Source organism: Hordeum vulgare, chromosome 6H, assembly GCF_904849725.1.
Source record: "Hordeum vulgare subsp. vulgare chromosome 6H, MorexV3_pseudomolecules_assembly, whole genome shotgun sequence".
In the NCBI taxonomy this organism is placed as follows: domain Eukaryota; kingdom Viridiplantae; phylum Streptophyta; class Magnoliopsida; order Poales; family Poaceae; genus Hordeum; species Hordeum vulgare.
In genome coordinates, this window is record NC_058523.1 from 34,833,987 (window position 1) to 34,852,796 (window position 18,810).

General features: G+C 45.1%; 1 protein-coding gene and 1 long non-coding RNA gene across 6 annotated transcripts; both read left to right on the forward strand.

Annotated features, from left to right (window-relative positions):
* Positions 1-6,291: 6,291 nt before the first annotated feature.
* On the forward strand, positions 6,292-13,967 carry LOC123404427. Of its 5 annotated transcripts, none has more exons than XM_045098352.1 (5): positions 6,292-7,213; positions 7,616-7,776; positions 9,081-9,987; positions 10,484-12,763; positions 13,610-13,967. In XM_045098352.1, exon 4 carries the CDS (start codon positions 10,541-10,543, stop codon positions 12,728-12,730), a length of 2,190 nt encoding a protein of 729 aa, XP_044954287.1. In that variant the 5' UTR covers positions 6,292-7,213; positions 7,616-7,776; positions 9,081-9,987; positions 10,484-10,540; the 3' UTR covers positions 12,731-12,763; positions 13,610-13,967. The 5 variants fall into 5 exon arrangements, with proteins under 5 accessions (XP_044954287.1, XP_044954288.1, XP_044954285.1 ...); XM_045098353.1 differs by lacking the exon at positions 13,610-13,967 and having other exon boundaries at positions 10,484-10,600; positions 10,731-12,894; XM_045098350.1 differs by lacking the exon at positions 13,610-13,967 and having other exon boundaries at positions 10,484-12,894.
* A 24-nt stretch (positions 13,968-13,991) lies between these two features.
* Positions 13,992-15,249, forward strand: LOC123404428. The gene is made up of 2 exons (XR_006611792.1): positions 13,992-14,404; positions 14,501-15,249. It is a non-coding gene; the product is annotated as an uncharacterized LOC123404428 (long non-coding RNA).
* The last annotated feature ends 3,561 nt before the right edge of the window (positions 15,250-18,810 follow it).

Below are 18,810 nucleotides of genomic sequence, written 5' to 3' on the forward strand. Positions count from 1 at the left end.
ATCCGTTGAGACGACACCATACGAACTGTGGTATGGCAAAAGGCCAAAGTTGTCGTTTCTTAAAGTTTGGGGATGTGATGCTTATGTCAAAAAGCTTCAGCCTGAAAAGCTGGAACCCAAAGCGGAAAAGTGTGTCTTCATAGGTTACCCAAAAGAGACAGTTGGGTACACCTTCTATCTCAAATCCGAGGGCAAAGTGTTTGTTGCTAAAAACGGAGCTTTTCTCGAGAAGGAGTTTCTCTCGAGAGAATTGAGTGGGAGGAAGATAGAACTTGACGAGGTTGTCGATCCTCTCATCCCTCTGGATGGTGGCGCAGGGCAAGGGGAAACCTCTGTCATTACGACGCCGGTTGAGGAGGAAGTTAATGATGATGATCATGAAACTCCAGTTCAAGTTTCTGTCGAACCACGCAGGTCGACGAGACCACGTGCTGCTCCAGAGTGGTACGGTAATCCCGTCTTATCAATCATGTTGTTAGACAACAATGAACCTGCGAATTATGAAGAAGCAATGGTGGGCCCAGATTCCAACAAATGGCTAGAAGCCATGAAGTCCGAGATAGGATCCATGTATGAGAACAAAATGTGGACTTTGGAGGTACTACCTGAGGGCCGCAAGGCCATTCAGAACAAATGGATCTTTAAGAGGAAGACGGACGCTGACGGTAATGTGACCGTTTATAAAGCTCGACTTGTGGCAAAGGGTTTTTCACAAGTTCAAGGAGTTGACTACGATGAGACTTTCTCACCCGTAGTGATGCTTAAATCCGTCAGAATCATGTTAGCAATAGCTGCATTTTTCGATTATGAAATCTGGCAGATGGATGTCAAAACGGCGTTCCTTAACGGTTTCCTTAAGGAAGAATTGTATATGATACAACCCGAAGGTTTTGTCGATCCTAAGAATGCTAACAAGGTGTGCAAGCTCCAGCGATCCATTTATGGACTGGTGCAAGCATCTCGGAGTTGGAACAAACGTTTTGATGAGGTGATCAAAGCATTTGGGTTTATACAAGTGGTTGGAGAATCTTGTATTTACAAGAAAGTGAGTGAGAGCTCTGTGGCGTTTCTAATATTATATGTGGATGACATATTACTGATTGGAAACAACGTAGAGTTTTTGGAGAGCATAAAAGGTTACTTGAATAAAAGTTTCTCTATGAAGGACCTAGGAGAAGCTGCTTACATTCTAGGCATTAAGATCTATAGGGATAGATCAAAACGCCTGATAGGACTTTCACAAAGCACATACCTTGATAAAGTTTTGAAGAGGTTCAAAATGGAACAGTCCAAGAAAGGGTTCTTGCCAGTGTTACAAGGTACGAGATTGAGTAAGACTCAGTGCCCAGCAACTGATGAAGATAGAGAGCATATGCGCACCGTCCCCTATGCTTCAGCCATAGGCTCTATCATGTATGCAATGCTGTGCACTAGACCGGATGTTAGCCTGGCCATAAGTATGGCAGGCAGGTTCCAGAGTAATCCAGGAGTGGATCACTGGACAGCGGTCAAGAATATCCTGAAGTACCTGAAAAGGACTAAGGAGATGTTTCTCGTGTATGGAGGTGACGAAGAGCTCGCCGTAAAAGGTTACGTCGACGCAAGCTTTGACACAGATCCGGACGACTAAGTCGCAAACCGGATACGTATTTATTCTTAATGGGGGTGCAGTAAGCTGGTGCAGTTCCAAGCAAAGCGTCGTAGCAGATTCTACATGTGAAGCGGAGTACATGGCTGCCTCGGAGGCGGCTAAGGAGGGTGTCTGGATGAAGCAGTTCATGACAGATCTTGGAGTGGTGCCAAGTGCACTGGATCCAATAACCTTGTTCTGTGACAACACTGGTGCCATTGCCTTAGCAAAGGAACCAAGGTTTCACAAGAAGACCAGACACATCAAACGACGCTTCAACCTCATCCGCGACTACGTCGAGGAGGAGGACGTAAATATATGCAAAGTGCACACGGATCTGAATGTAGCAGACCCGCTGACTAAACCTCTTCCACGGCCAAAACATGATCGACACCAGAACTGTATGGGTGTTAGATTTATTACAATGTAATTCACATGGTGATGTGAGGGCTAGATTATTGACTCTAGTGCAAGTGGGAGACTGTTGGAATTATGCCCTAGAGGCAATAATGAATGTATAGTTATTATTATAATTCCTGTATCAAGATAATAGTTTATTATCCATGCTATAATTGTATTGAATGAAGACTCATTTACATGTGTGGATACATAGACAAAACACCGTCCCTAGCATGCCTCTAGCTGGCTAGCCAGTTGATCGATGATAATCAGTGTCTTCTGATTATGAGCAAGGTGTTGTTGCTTGATAACTGGATCACGTCATTGGGAGAATCACGTGATGGACTAGACCCAAACTAATAGACGTAGCATGTTGATCGTGTCATTTTGTTGCTACTGTTTTCTGCGTGTCAAGTATTTATTCCTATGACCATGAGATCATATAACTCACTGACACCGGAGGAATACTTTGTGTGTATCAAACGTCGCAACGTAACTGGGTGACTATAAAGATGCTCTACAGGTATCTCCGAAGGTGTTAGTTGAGTTAGTATGGATCAAGACTGGGATTTGTCACTCCGTGTGACGGAGAGGTATCTCGGGGCCCACTCAGTAATACAACATCACACACAAGCCTTGCAAGCAATGTAACTTAGTGTAAGTTGCGGGATCTTGTATTACGGAACGAGTAAAGAGACTTGCCGGTAAACGAGATTGAAATAGGTATGCGGATACTGACGATCGAATCTCGGGCAAGTAACATACCGAAGGACAAAGGGAATGACATACGGGATTATACGAATCCTTGGCACTGAGGTTCAAACGATAAGATCTTCGTAGAATATGTAGGATCCAATATGGGCATCCAGGTCCCGCTATTGGATATTGACCGAGGAGTCTCTCGGGTCATGTCTACATAGTTCTCGAACCCGCAGGGTCTGCACACTTAAGGTTCGACGTTGTTTTATGCGTATTTGAGTTATATGGTTGGTTACCGAATGTTGTTCGGAGTCCCGGATGAGATCACATACGTCACGAGGGTTTCCGGAATGGTCCGGAAACGAAGATTGATATATAGGATGACCTCATTTGATTACCGGAAGGTTTTCGGAGTTACCGGGAATGTACCGGGAATGACGAAGGGGTTCCGGGAGTTCACCGGAGGGGGGCAACCCACTCCGGGGAAGCCCATAGGTATTTGTGGGGGTCACACCAGCCCTTAGTGGGCTGGTGGGACAGCCCACTAAATCCTATGCGCCAAGGAATAAAAATCAAAGGAAGAAAGAAAAAAAAAAGGGGAAGTGGGAAAGGGGAAGGACTCCCTCCCACCAAACCAAGTAGGACTCGGTTTGGGGGGGGGAGAGTCCTCCCCCCTGGCTCGGCCGACCCCCTTGGAGTCCCTTGGACTCCAAGGCAAGGTCCCCCTCCCTCCTCCTATATATATAGGGCTTTTAGGGCAGATTTGAGACGACTTTCTCACGGCTGCCCGACCACATACCTCCATAGTTTTCCCTCTAGATCGTGTTTCTGCGGAGCTCGGGCGGAGCCCTGCTGAGACAAGATCATCACCAACCTCCGGAGCGCCGTCACGCTGCCGGAGAACTCTTCTACCTCTCCGTCTCTCTTGCTGGATCAAGAAGGCCGAGATCATCGTCGAGCTGTACGTGTGCTGAACGCGGAGGTGCCGTCCGTTCGGTGCTAGATCGTGGGACTGATCGCGGGATTGTTCGCGGGGCGGATCGAGGGACGTGAGGACGTTCCACTACATCAACCGCGATCTCACATCGCTTCTGCTGTACGATCTACAAGGGTACGTAGATCACTCATCCCCTCTCGTAGATGGACATCACCATGATAGGTCTTCGTGCGCGTAGGAAATTTTTTGTTTCCCATGCGACGTTCCCCAACAGTAGCAACATGGAAGATCATAATATGATGATCTCATGTGAGGGCATCATCAATTCCTTCGCTATGGTCCGTCGACACGCCACCCAAACAACACCCATGCAACAACGAGAGGAGGCAATGCATGCCGCTACCAAGCAGGGTGGGAAGGAGAAATATCGGTAGTAGGCGAGAAGGAGCAGTGGCAACGGAGAGGGATAGATTTGTCTCGGCCATGGCATCGATGATTTCATGGGAGAGAAAGGCTTCTAGAAGAGGATTGAAATTTTAGACTACCCAATCAAAGTTTTGCAACCCAAATCCAAAAATCCCACCTCAATTGACAGATGAAGCTTTAAGATTAGGGAGCACAATGTTTTCTTAAAAGATAAGTTGTCTACATGTTTACATGTTGTGAAATCCCTCGGTCAAAAATACAGCCATCTCAATGAAAAAATTTAGATGATTAACCCAAGGAAAACGTTTGCTTTTGTCCGACTGATTTTTTGGACAAAATCAGTTGCGTCTCGTGCATGCGACGTGTTCCCGTCGGTCCAAACCGCAACCCATCGTACAACCTTATCTCTAGCACGTGAACGCGAGCCACCCATTCATGTTTTCTCCCCCGACAACGTGATTCCCTTTCTCTGTGCTTTTTCTCTCCGCGCATGCACACCCGCCCCCGCCATGTGGGATGCAGCTCAAGTTACTAGTGCGGCAATGCAGCCTCGTCGTCACGCCAGAGGTATGATGTAGCCGCCGCGATTTCGTAGAGATACATCGTGCTCCATGCAGCACTTGCCGGCTCCCACAGCTGTTCGTGTTGCGATGCAGCGCTCATCGGCATCATCGGAGTTGCGATGCAGTGGGAGCGATGTTGCTAGAGTTGCGATGCAGCGGTGCGCCGCTTCACCGAGTGGCTCGGTGAAGCGTCGCCGGAGCTGCAGTGAAGCACGCCGGAGGGTTGCCGAAACTGCATCAGGGGTGCAATGGAGCTGTCGGAGTTGCAGTGAAGCGCACCGGAGGGTCGTCGAAACTTCATCGAGGTTGCAATGGAGCTTCGACGGGGTTGCAATTGAACGTTGGCGGCGCCACCAATGCTACCATGGAAGCTGCTGGCCTGATGCTGTCGTGAAAGCTACTACCCTCTGGGTATGGAGAAGGTAGACAGGGCTGTGCTATGATTGAACGGCCACCTCCGTCAGATCGTACGACTGGCCAAGCGGATGATATCCCAGGAAATCATCTGGATGATCCATAGCAGCCCCCTTAGCCCAATTCACATTGAAAAACATTTGTTTTCGTATGGATGAAAACAATGTCACGTAAATCGGGTTCCCTGCATGACACGTGTCCCCAAGCGAGCAAATCACCGCTTTGCCCTTTTGAGCCTTATCTTCTTCCACGATCGCCCCTTCACTCGTTCGCCCTTCATCTTTTTCCCTTTCCCCACCTGCTCTTCCATTGCATTCGAGAGGGAGAGGTGCCCATGGGCATGGCGATGTCGACTACCAGCCGCCACCACTACAAAATGGGAGGGACGACGACAACCACCATGAGTTGCACCCCGCCCAAATAAGAGTTGCTGCTGCGAGTGAGAGGCGACACAACCACGAGTTGTGTGCTCCTCGCCATGGGACAAACCACCATTGTTGCGAGCAGATAGGAGTTGTGTGTTGCTTGCCATGGACGCACCGACCACCAACGCAGCGCCGTCATCGATGTTGCATCACAACACGAACACCGGAGGCGGCGCCACTCGTCGTCGGTGCTGCAATGCAACGCCCAGAGGGAGGTTGGGCTGCTCGTCGCTGATGCTGCAACACCGCACACATGAGGTACTGTGTTGGAGCTATTTTCGTGCCGTCAGGGTTGCATTGGAGTGCCATTAGGGGGTGCATTGGAGCGTTGCCCGATCATTGGATTTGCGATGGGGTTAGAGCGTACTCCATCGGGGCTGCAATGAAGCTTCGTCCGAGAAGTTGTCTTGATGTGACCATGGAGCATCCCTCCGGTGGCATCCGGTGATGCGTTGCAGCAGTCGCCAACGGCTCCGAAAGCCGTGATGCAACACTTACTGACGATTCTCGTGGCAATGATGTCGCAGGCGCATGTACCACGACGATGTGTTGCATTGATCGGCAACATCACCGTCTTCAATGAAGGCATAAGGTGTTGAACTGAATCGCGTGGTGGATAAGTTCACAGAAAAGAAGATCGTCCGAACTGTCGTACTGAGATCGACGACCACCAACACCAAATCGGATGGCTAACTACTCGGATGATTTCTTTCTAAAATTCATCTAATTTGTAGCAGACGTGGTTTCATCACTTCTCAACGAATGGAATCTGAAGATGCAACCTAACGCGTTTGATTCCTGATCCAACGGTGCGGGGAGTCCTCGAGTCGTCAACCTCGCACACACCGCGTCCGTCACGTACTCCGGCGACTCTCACTGCCGGCCCTCCGCGGCTCCGCCCCCTCCGCCACGCCGGCGCCACAGCCCTCCCTCCACCTGTAAACCGCCGCCGTGCCCACACCCACGTGTCCTCGCTTCCTCCTCCTCCTGCCCCAACACCTCGTCTCCCTGCCCCGCCTCTCCCAGTCTCCCACCTCGCGCTCTCCTTGCTCTCCGCGTCGCCGTCCTCCTCCCGCCACGGCGCCTCGCTCTCGCTCTCCCGCGCATCCTCCTCCCAGTACGCTTCCGCATTCTCGTCCCTCTCCCGCGCTTCATCCCTCTCCTCCTTCCCACCTGCCGCCACCACCGCCGCTGCCACGCTTCAGCTTCTCGCCTCCTCTTACTCCCGCCTCCGCCGCCGCCCTTCACCTGTCAGGGCTGACACTACCCGCTAGGATCACTCCGGACCAATATCCGGCTTCCCACGCACTGTTCTCTCTTGTCAAGATTCATCAGCTCACCCTTGCCCGCGTCCTGTTCGATGAAATGCCGCAGTCTTTGTTCTTATGAAATGCTGCAGCCTGGTGCTCGCCTGGTCCTCCACGCCTCGCTGCTCTCCTGCCTAAAACTGTCAACTGTACAGAAGCCAACTCCTCTGCCGCCTCCTCCTGCTCTCCGGCTCCGACTCGCCCTCCCCCCTGCTTCCCCTCTCACACTCCGAACCCTAGCAACTGATGCCAAGGTTCCCATGGCGCTGGCAAGGATGCAGTGGCCCCAGAAGGCCAGAAGGATGCTCTGTGCGGACCTTTTTTTGTGCAGGCCCTGTGGCTGGGTCATCCTCCGCCACACCCATGCCGGCCTCACCTTCCTCACCCTCCGCGACACATCCTGCATGGACCAGGTGGGTGAGCCATTTCTGTTTTGATGCCGTTGGTGGCACTTTTGGTTATTAGCATTGTTATTGTTGCAAACCTAGAGGAACATTGGTTTATGATCTCGTAGCTGCGAAGTCCTGATCATTGTAATGTACTCTGTGGAGTAGAGTAGTTGCTGCTATATTGATATTTCTTTCTTCACAAAAGTTAACACAGTAGCTACCGCTGTTGCATGATCACGTGATTTACACAGGCAAACAAATGTTCTCATCCCCTTTGTGGTTTATCGGAGATAAAATCTGTGCAGTATCTGGTTTATTGATACTAATTCTTACAAGATTACCAGTTCTAGATTTGATGTTTACTGTCATTGTTGTTCAAACTGTATAGAGATCTCAAGCCCTGGTTTTATTCTACTCTATCTGCAGGTGACAACTCTGCCAGAATACCTTCAAGCTTACTCTATTATGAATAGGCTGAGAGTGGAATAAGCCGAAAAGAACTGGCCCTTGGTGGTTGCTGCCGAGGGGGTGGTGCGGTCCGCCTGACAGAAGCCATCAATGAAGAAATGAAGACCGGAGCTACAGAGGTACTGACCGGTCTTTATGGTACTTTATTTAAATGTCTTTTGGCAGGAAAGAGTTAGAGGTGGCCCAGTGTGGTTTGAATTTTAAGTTTACCCTACCTAGTATAGAAACTCTACTTGCTGTTACAGATCAGCAGTAGGGTGTATGTTTTCTCCAAAAGCTGTATGTGTGGTCACTCTGTTATGTATCTGTTCCAAGTTGTAAGACTGCAAGACACTGTTACTTCTGTTGGTCATAACAGAAATGGGTTCAGGATCCCACTTAAAAAAATGAACTATTTTATATTTGAACCATATGCTACCCTTTGATCTGGTTCCGAATATTAATCAGAACGTTCAAAAATAGTAGTAGATAAAATGATAATAATACATTTATTTTGTATATTTCTTTTTTGGGCTAATTGAAGCTGTTTGTCATTTGTGACCTGAACCCAAAATAAAGGATATTAATTTAAGCTGTTTGTCGTTGTGGCCTGAACTCAAAATAAAGAGTACTTAGCTCAGTTGGGCTGACCGGCTTCGTATATGACTCTTGAGTACACGTTTAGCACATCCAACTGGTTCGAGAACACTGAGAACTCGTGCTTCCTTTTCTTGCATTGTTGTCATTCATATATATTACCTTCATGTGTCTAAAAATTACTAACTGGACGTTGCCACAAACTAACTCCTTGCTGTGTTTGCTACCTTCCGGTGGGACTCTAGGAACATTTCCAACTTCGCTGTGAAGATGATGTTGCTACCTCTTGAGATGATACTGTCACACCACCTTGTCAATTGTTTTGGAAACTGTGTTTAAGGAGTAATGCATTTTCATCTACTAGAATATGAGCACCTGAAATTCTGTAATACGCAACAATCGACATGTTTATTAGGTTATTCTGTTGTACTGTAGCTGAACACCTTTTTCTTGCCTCGCTTTTTTCCATTTCCATTCTACTTCTCTATCCCCTACTATTTCTATTTCTCACCTTCTCTTTCCGTACTTCATAATTATATGTACTTTTCTGGACAAAGAGAAAAATGAACTTTCTAAAAAGGGAACATGAATAGTAGACCCCTAATCTTTTTGATATATTGACTGGATATTCTGTCTATACATAGTTGACAATAGGAAAAGGGAATACGAATAGTAGACCCCTGATCTTTTTGATATATTGACTGGATATTCTGTCTATAGTTGACAATAACATATCATGGTAAATTTCACCTACATTTGCAAGAACAGTGGTGTCTCACGACAGCCCTTTTAACTCTTGTATAGTTGTATGACTTACCAGAATACTGATGTTTGGTTTTATAATCAGAAAAAGAGTGAGAGATGGAAGCAAGCACTTGAATCTGAGAAAGGAATGATGATCAAGTTGTAGACAACCCGATGAATCTCCTGCAAAGAAAAAGTCAATGGATGTTAAACAAGTGGAGAAGAAAGCTGGGTCTAAGGTAAAGGAAAAGGATTTGCAAGAAGGATGATTGGAAAGAAGGCTAGAGCAGTGATTCTCTTGCTTTGAGCACGGATCAACTTACTAAGGCATCCAAGGAAAGCAGAGCTACAAGATCTGGAGTACTTATCATAGTCAGTGCCACTATTTATTATCACAACATTTTCTTACATCTTCGGTATGCTTATGCAAATGATCCATTGATCTTGCTGCTCCAGATCATAGAAATACCAATCTAATTTTGCTCTTTGTTTATGCTTTAATACTATTCCATCCGAACAAACAAAAATATATCAAATCAAATTACAGTTGGGTCAAAGAAAGGGATTAAAGAACATTGCAAGAAAATCAAGACCATGCATAAGTACTTTTCTGAAAACTTGTTCATTTGAAGTTCTACTTTTGTTAGTGTTAGTTCATTTAATTCCTTGATGCAGACAATTGTGCCCCAGCACCATATGCTAACTATTTCTGTGGCTTCTAGTACAAGAAAGGAATAGAATCAACAAATGCTTCCACTGTCTAAAAACAGAAGGGAATCATTATCCAAAAAAGAGAAAGGAATAAAGACCCTAGCTTGTAACATCTGCTAGGTATCTCGATGATATGTTGAGCACATGTATATAATGATGACACAGAGGAAGGCATTCCACCTATAACATTCAATAGATATGATCATACGATAGCCACACATATATCCAGTTAAAGGCGGTGCATGTGAGCTGGGTGCTAAATACGGAAATACTGGAGTACTCAGTGTCTCAGTCAACAGGTATGCCTTGATACACCAATTCCAAATTTCCAATTTTCACATATATTATATATTGCGCATCAGGTAATTTAAGACTCATGTTTGCATTGCAATGTCATGCTGATACTACTAAATTAAGGCGCCGTTTGGATTAAGAGGTAGCTAGGAAGAGTGAAATGTTGGATTGAGATATATCCGTTCAAGGTTCAACTGCATATATATATGTCCAAACAGCTCCTAAAAGGACTGCAAGCATTTTCCAGAAAATATTTTTTGGATAAAAGTCTCGAAAATATACTAGATAGAAGACATCATCTACCTACCTACGCACATCATACATACGTCACGGTCCCTTATCTCAAGATACTCGATATCTAATTTGGCGAATGTACTTTAGTCATGAGTCATGAATTCTCTGCTATCCGACGTTATTTTCTTGCTTAATTAGCCTAGCTAGCTAGATGCAGAACATACCCTGATTGCACGTAATTATAAGAAACCGCTGATGTCCATGCAGTTGCAAATCAAGAGTGAGCTTGCTAACTAGCATTGCCAAGAGTACGTACGTCGATCCATGGCAGAAGCTTCAAAGTTCACTACCATTTTGCAACTATTCAGCGATTGGGAAATTCATGTATTGATTCTCTTGAGCTTTTCCCTGCAACTATTCCTCTTCTTCTCCGGTAGCCTTCGGCGCCGCCACGACCATAGGCTGCTTAGGATCACGACTTGGTTGTCTTACCTATCAGCTGATTTCACTGCAGCATATGCTCTGGGCCTTCTTTCACGCGAGGTTGCTACCACTTCCACCACAGACAACAATGATGATCATCATAAATCAATGCCCAACGAAACTCCTCATCAGCTCATGGTATTGTGGGCACCTTTCCTTCTTATCCATCTTGGAGGACAGGATACTGTGACTGCTTTTTCATTGGAGGACAATGAGCTGTGGTTGAGGCACCTGCTGATCCTGCTAGGCCAAGCATGCCTAGTTGTCTATGTGCTGTGGAAATGGGTGACATTGTCATACTACCAACTTTTAATCTCGGCTGCATTGTTGTTCGTTGATGGGATCATCAAGTATGGGGAGAGGATTTGGGCACTCAAGTTGGGGAGCCAGGAAGGCCTCAGGAGCTCCACTAGCACAGAAGCTAAGAAAGCATCCCTTCAATTTGGAGTAGGGTTCAGTACTGAAAGAAAAGAGCAGACGTATCAAGAAATTGTTAGGTATGCTCTTCTCAGGGAGCGAGGTGTGCGGGATATATTTGCTGGACGGAAACTCTTCGACATGGATGATTTAACTTGTGAGTACTTTCTGTATCAATACGATCAGGAGGCTCCGAGAGGAGATGCACAACTGAATTTCAAGAGGGCAGAGATCGAGCTTAGCATAATGTATGACAGCCTCTACACAAAATCTCGGGTGATTCAAACAAGGTCCGGCGCCATCCTTCGGTGTATCTCCTTCGCCTCCATAGTGGTTGCCTTTGTGCTCTATGTTAAGATGATGGTGAATAGTAGTGCCTATGCCGAGCAAACAACATCAGTATACAACAACGTTGACTATAGAAGAAGCAGAGTTGATGCTACCATCACCTACATATTATTCATTGGAGCAGTTTGCTTGGAAGCTTGCTCATTCTTCGTTGTGATGATCATGTCACCGTTGGAGTGGCCATTGTTGGAAGCTCGAGCTGGATGGTGTCGTGTGCTGCTCACTCGAGTGGCCTGGCCTATGTTCATGAGGATCCAACCAGAGACCAAGCCATGGTGGTCAAACTCAATGGGACAATACAACTTCTTGAGCTCCTGCTGCAACAAAAGCAGAAGCACGGACAGAAGGTGGAGTAGCACCGTCATCATGGCAAAGATGGCAGGCGTATTTGGAGCTAGTGAGCTGTGGAACAAGATAATTAACACCAAGCATGCCCACGTCACAAGGGAGATGAAGGAGCTTATCCATGAAACAATAGGCCATGATAGGGGGTGGCTTCCTGAGCGCATCCGCGTTCCAGGTGCTTATAGATCACTACTCGTCCTCCCCTTTGAGAAGGCCTTGCTGTCACTACACATTTGGACAGACGTCGTGATGCACAAGGTGGCCAAGTCGATGATGGTGAGCAGCAGGGGCCGGTTGCAGATTGACATGGCCGCCCAAGAGCAAGACCAAGACGCAGCGCAGCGGTGGGGGCATCCCATGGATAACTGCAAGAGGCTATCCGAGTACATGTTGTACCTGCTGGTGGCGCAACCTGCCATGCTACCCGTGAGCAGCAACGTGCAGGATTTTATGGTAGCAGAGGCTGCCTCAGACTGGTCCAGGGGTGCCTCCTCTTCTAGCAGGAAGGTGCAGGATTTCATGGTAGCAGCTGACGTTGCCTCCAGAAAGGAGTATTTTCTTGAGTGGTTGGCTTCAGAGTATGAGGGTCCTGGTCTGGATTTCTGGAAGGAGCAAAGGGCGGTGCTGGAAAATCAACAGGGCATCAATGCCGAGCTGGTGATACTAGAGAAGGTGTGGGTGCGGATGCTCGTCTATGCAGCCGGAAAGTCCCGCCCGGAAGAGCATGCCCGTCGCCTGAGCACTGGGGGAGAGCTCATTACCTTTGTTTGGCTGCTCATGGCCCATCGGCGTACTGGAGACGTGGAGCGCAGTATCAGCCTTATGAAAGATGATTTCAGTGCAGGACACCTTTTCGAGCTAACTAGTGCTAGCATACCATACTGCAGGCAAATTGAGATGGAGGAGTCAATTACTGCTTGACTTAATTGATTGCTTCCATGCTGGTGTGTTGTGGTGGGTAAACTCGGTCGCGTTTCTTGATTCTGTGTATTTCCTTTATTATTGTCCATTTAATCTGATGTTTGTTCATCAATTTTGTATTGTATCTCCGCTTATAAAAGAGATCACCTTTACCATTTCTGGTTTAAATGCATGTCAGCATGTATGATTGGTTTGTGTGTTGATCACGGTGCATTCACACTGAGCTAGTTTTGCCCCAATAGGAGACCCAAGGAGTGCTCTGAACAATATTGATGCACTGCACATCTATTTCAGCAGACTCCGTCAGTTATGTAGACATTGCTATAGGGTAGTCATGATGCTTGCTTCATCATCGTAATCACAATAGTAAATGTCCATGATGAGGTTAACGCCCTGTACTATGGCCGGCAGAAACAAATGCCCAGAAATATCAGTAGTTGGTTCTTTCAGGCCTGGCCCATTGAGGGGGCAGGGAGGTGGTGCTCGATCTGATCAGGCCAGGGTTTCCCTTCCTACTCTCTCTTCCTTGTACAAACTTTAATTCATGTTTGTTGGCTTGGCTCAACTTGTATTGTGCCTGTGATGATGTAATAATAGGCTAGTTGCTTATGTATTAACAAGAAGCTATTTGATCTTCTTTACGTTTATGCCTGCTACTGCTAGCTACCTGTTTACTTAGCCTTATCAAGGCCACAAGTTTTTATATATTCTGCTGAATCTTATAAGCTTGCATTGTTCTTACATGCAACTTAATTATAGCTTCAGGCTTCAATCTGATTCGCAGTTCCGTTTCGAACAATTTATACATAGTCATTGGGCCGGGATCTTATCATTCTTCTCCTGGATGTAATACGAGCCTTTTGTTGTACTCTTGGACAGGGAGATGTCAGTATTACTGTTGTTGGATAGGAAGACGTCAGTACTGGACTGCTGCGGGTACGACCAGCTGTTGGAACAAATATGGAGCCAAAAAGTTACCAAGGAAAATTTGCATGTTCCTTTGGAGATCAGGGCATCCTTTCTGTTCTTCTCAATCTAACACGCAGAGGAATTGATCTGGATAGACTTGATAAGAGCAACAGTACATATCTTCCTAAAATGCAAATATGCTAAAACAGCGTGGAGAGAAGCCAACCTGGAGCGTGTCCGTGATATCTTACTTGGCTGTGCTGGTGCTTTGCAAATTTGGTATTCCTGTATGGATGTGATTTCCGAGCATAAGCTGCATGCTTCTGCTTTACAGTGGCTACCTCGCAAAGCCGCTGGGTTGCTCTTGCAGTGGCTACCTCGCAAAGCGTAAAGACACGCTGATGTGTTGAAAGAAAAGATTCAGTCTTGATGTTTTGTGAGCCTTTGTTGCGCCTGCGTTCGCTGGCGGTATATGCTGGCTGTAAGTGCACCTGGGAACGCAGTATATCCGTAAGAGTTGACCCTATGTACTACTCCTAGTTGGTTGCCCCAGCTTCAACGTTTGCTTTCTGCAAAGAAGGGTCTGATGGCCTTTCCTCTTAAAAAGTGCTTTGCAAATTATGCATTCCTTGCTGCAGCTGGAGACCAATGTATCCTTGCACTCGATGCCCCTTTTATGGAATCTTTGGAAGTCGCACAATGGTGTCGTTGCTGGAGTGCCTGTCTCCTCTGCCTGCTGCAGTCTCCAATTCAGCCCTGCGCTAGGTAACTGAGTTTACTAATCATCTTTTTTATCGAGCATAATAGTTCTTGTGCCCTTGTACACAGAGGAGTATAAAGCAATGCATATATCTTTTGCAGGAGCAGGCAAACTGGTGGCATGTGTACTGATCACTGGACTAAGCCATCTGAAGATTTCCTGAAGATCAGATCACTGGACTAAGCCATCTGAAGATTTCCTGAAGATCAACATCGATGGCTCCTGCCAGGAGACAGGTACCGCGGTTGCTGGGGTTTCTGCGCCCGTGGTCCATGTGCCAGGCTCCCGTATTCTTCATCTTTTGGTCGATGCTCTCCACGCGGAGATGATGACGTGCCTGAAGGCAATTGAGCTTGCGGCTGAAGTTGGAACGGGTTGCATTATTAGGGAGACGGATGCTTATATACTCCAAGTCGCTTTCCAGTAAAACGCGTTCCGCATCCAGCTTATCCATGCATAACCGAGCAAGATAGCAACATACTCAGAGAGGAACATGCGGAAACCAGAAAGGTTGAGCATACTGGAGTTCTGTCTCGAGCGAAGCAAAGTGTCAAGCTATAATGGTGTTTGATTTTTTGAGCGTGATCCACTTCGCACGCACACCCTGAACTCCCTCTGCCTCCCAATCCTAACCCATGAGCATGGAAATGATATACACTCAACATGTCCATGAGCTAGGAATGCCTACGCGAGAAGAGATAAGAGGCTTGGGTGTTAGCTTGTATTGGCTCCTAGTGCCCCCTTATATTGGCACAATCATCTATCTGACCTTGCATCTTCTCATCTCATGTGGTGGGATTTGGTGGCACCGACATCAATATGTTAATAAAGCCCATTGGTTCATGTAGAAGGAAAAATGAATATCCTACAACCAAGACATGAGTGACGCACAAGATGGTCCATGCGAACATGAGTATCACTAAACTGCTGATGGGTTATCTGATCTTTTCACGTGATAAGTACAAGTTGTAGAGGCCGAGAGTAATCCTTCTTTTCCAAAAAAGCTGATAAGTACGAGTAGTGATTTGCCTCATATCACTTCGGAAAGCATGTCACCGTTTCAAGTTTATGAGTATCACTAAACTGCTGATGGGTTATCTGATCTTTTCACGTGATAAGTACGAGTTGTAGAGGCCGAGAGTGATCCTCCTTTTCCAAAAAAGCTGAAAAAAGCTGATAAGTACGAGTAGTGATTTCCCTCATATCACTTCGGAAAGCATGTCACCGTTTCAAGTTTATGAGTATCACTAAACTGCTGATGGGTTATCTGATCTTTTCACATGATAAGTACGAGTTGTAGAGGCCAAGAGTAATCCCCCTTTTCCAAAAAAGCTGATAAGTACGAGTAGTGATTTCCCTCATATCACTTCGGAAAGCATGTCACCGTTTCAAGTTTATGAGTATCACTAAACTGCTGATGGGTTATCTGATCTTTTCACGTGATAAGTACGAGTTGTAGAGGCCGAGAGTAATCCCCCTTTTCCAAAAAAGCTGATAAGTACGAGTAGTGATTTCCCTCATATCACTTCGGAAAGCATGTCACCGTTTCAAGTTTATGAGTATCACTAAACTGCTGATGGTTTATCTGATCTTTTCACGTGATAAGTACGAGTTGTAGAGGCCAAGAGTAATCCTCATTTTCCAAAAAAGCTGATAAGTACGAGTAGTGATTTCCCTCATATCACTTCGGAAAGCATGTCACCGTTTCAAGTTTGAAGCAGAAATACATCACTTAGTAGGCATTAGTGTCAAATTCAACATTATTTCTATCTCTTTTTTATTATAGAAAACATCAAAGCACTTTGGCAAATCTATACTTATACTAATTAAGGACTCTCCAGAAATTCACACGTTAATCAGTAATTACAAGCCGTTTATTTGGTGGGACCGAATTATAACGGTGTAGATTAACTCCAGAAATCCATACATTAATCAGTAATTACAAGCCGTTTATTTGGTAGGACCGAATTATAACGGTGTAGATTAACTCCAGAAATTCACACGTTAATTAGTAATTACGAGCCGTTTATTTGGTGGGACCGAATTATAATGTTGTAGATTAACTTATGTAATTCTCGATTTAAACTATCATATCGTTCTATGCCATCACGTTAGATGCATCTTTTTATATTTTGACCTATCTGTACGCATCAAGTAAGGCAACATCTCCACATTAACCTCAAGATGAAACAGCCGTGTCCACTGCATCTTTATTTTAATGAGAGGTTATAAGAGAGAGATATTAACCCCTAGATCTAAGTTTTTCTCAGTAAAAAAAGAGTGTTTTCACCCTTAAAAAATGGTTGGTCTATCCTGATGTATTTCCTTTTCTCCAGATGCTATTCGATGACCTGGAATCTGCGTGGTTAATCACTTTCAGTACCACCGTCATCCATCCAATGCTGCTTGCAGAGACGTTATCATCATCTAATCCCCAACTCTGCTGCTTCCTGCGACTATTCATGTCTTAAAGCATCTGGAGTGCCTCTGCTCAGATCAGATGTCAATTTGGCCATTGACTCAGATGCATCGCTTCTCAACCACTTCTCATGAGCCAAATTAAGGCGCCTCATCCAGAAAAATAAATCGGGATGAAGCCTTGATGTTGATGCGGAAGCAAAAAAACAAAAGCAGGGTGATGAAAAAGGATTGTAGTACAAGAGCAAGGGGCGGACCAAGATGGCTACCTCCGTGATACTAGCTTTATTTTTGTATAAACAGAATTTATTTGTCTGGATATCCCTGACGAGATCAAACTGAATTTTATCCAGTTTTTAGCTCAATTTGTTTCTGTACAAACGCAATTATTTTCTGAGATATAATTTATAATGATGCAGGTCCCGACGGTACGCCGCTTTGATGAGAGTTCTTTCCGCCATGACGATGTATGATGTATGAACACGCACGCCTAAGGGTATGCTTTGCAGCGAGGCAAAGTACATGGAATTAAGCACCGTTTCTTGATTTCTTACAAGAACGCAAGTCAAAAGGCTGGCTAGCCTAAGCTAGCTGCTGGATCGGAACAACCGAACACAAACATCACCAGTGATTGCCCAAGTTCCGGTGATTAACCAGTCATCGTAGTTAATTCCACAAAGTTATTTGGCTCATTCCAGATGTTATATATTTTATTACTATCGATCATACTAACTGAACTGAGAAACAGAGAAACACGATGGTGTAACGTGACTTGGTGGAAGGCAAATAAGTCTGCATGAAGCTGCATGTTTACATAATTAGCTTAAGTGCCATTATATGTATTTATACTCATTCTTCCGCCATATAATGTGCATATACAGTCATCGTTACTCTGCAAAATGCCATTTTTTAAAGTTCACATGCGGGTTTGCATACCTCACAGTCTTGGTAGTTAGTTAGGTGTTCTCGAAGGTTTAGTAATTAATTATCACGGCTAACCCACACCATTCCGCTCTCAACTTGCTAATCATTATTATTGAGTTGTTATTTCAGGGGCCTTTCAATTTCCATTGTTTGCGACTATATGATTCCTACTAGATCGTTGATGGCGCGCGTTGCTGCGCCCGTCTATTTAGACTTAGAGTTGTTAGGGATATAAAGTAACTTGTATACATTTGTTTGCAATGCTTTTTAAATAGTGTTTGTCTCTCCATATTGCAAAATATAATGGTATTTAACTAAAGAGAGAAATCAAGAATATAATGGTATGTAATAAGACAAATCTAGTTTGATCGATTACAAAGTAGTATTTTGAGTTTTTCGTTAAGTCTAATGTTTGAGTTGTGGTATTAAGCTCATGAGATATGAATTAGGATGATTGATATGGATCATGTTTTTGCCTCCTAAAACGTCTCTCCCGCAAAGGCTCACAGCACGACAATTTTTTTAGGAAAGACACGAGGAATATTGAGAGAAAAATAAGCAATAAAAATATTTCAGAACTTCAGGAAAATATTTATTATCTAATAAATCTCAATGCGTTCTGGCCAGTAATACAAGCAAACATTCTGGTCTGGTACAAGGACAAATAGTCTTCCATTACATCAGTATAGATGACTGGGTGTGTACCTGCACAGATTTGAGGTGATAGAATTCCATCTGATCTACAATAATAAGAAATTTCTTAAGGTCAATATCAAATGCGATTGCGTTGTTTTGAAAAAATGGTTGAAGTTGTGTTACATCTTAACCAACTTGCAATTGCTTACACTGGAGTACAAACAAAATACTTGTTAGTGAGACAAATCAATTGAGGAAATGACTACATAAGTAGTGTGCCAAGCAGAAGTGGACAAGAGTTATAATTGCTTCGTAAGTAACATGGTGTATGTTAACAACATTACCTACAGAACGTTATTGCTAGTATCCGTAAGAGACACCATATGTACCATGGATTCGACCTTGTTTTGTGTGCATGTCTTAAGGGAATGGG

Bases quoted from the DNA above. Each gene is read 5' to 3' on its own strand.
- LOC123404427 (XM_045098352.1), top strand. From the start codon at position 10,541: ATGGCAGAAGCTTCAAAGTTCACTACCATTTTGCAACTATTCAGCGAT.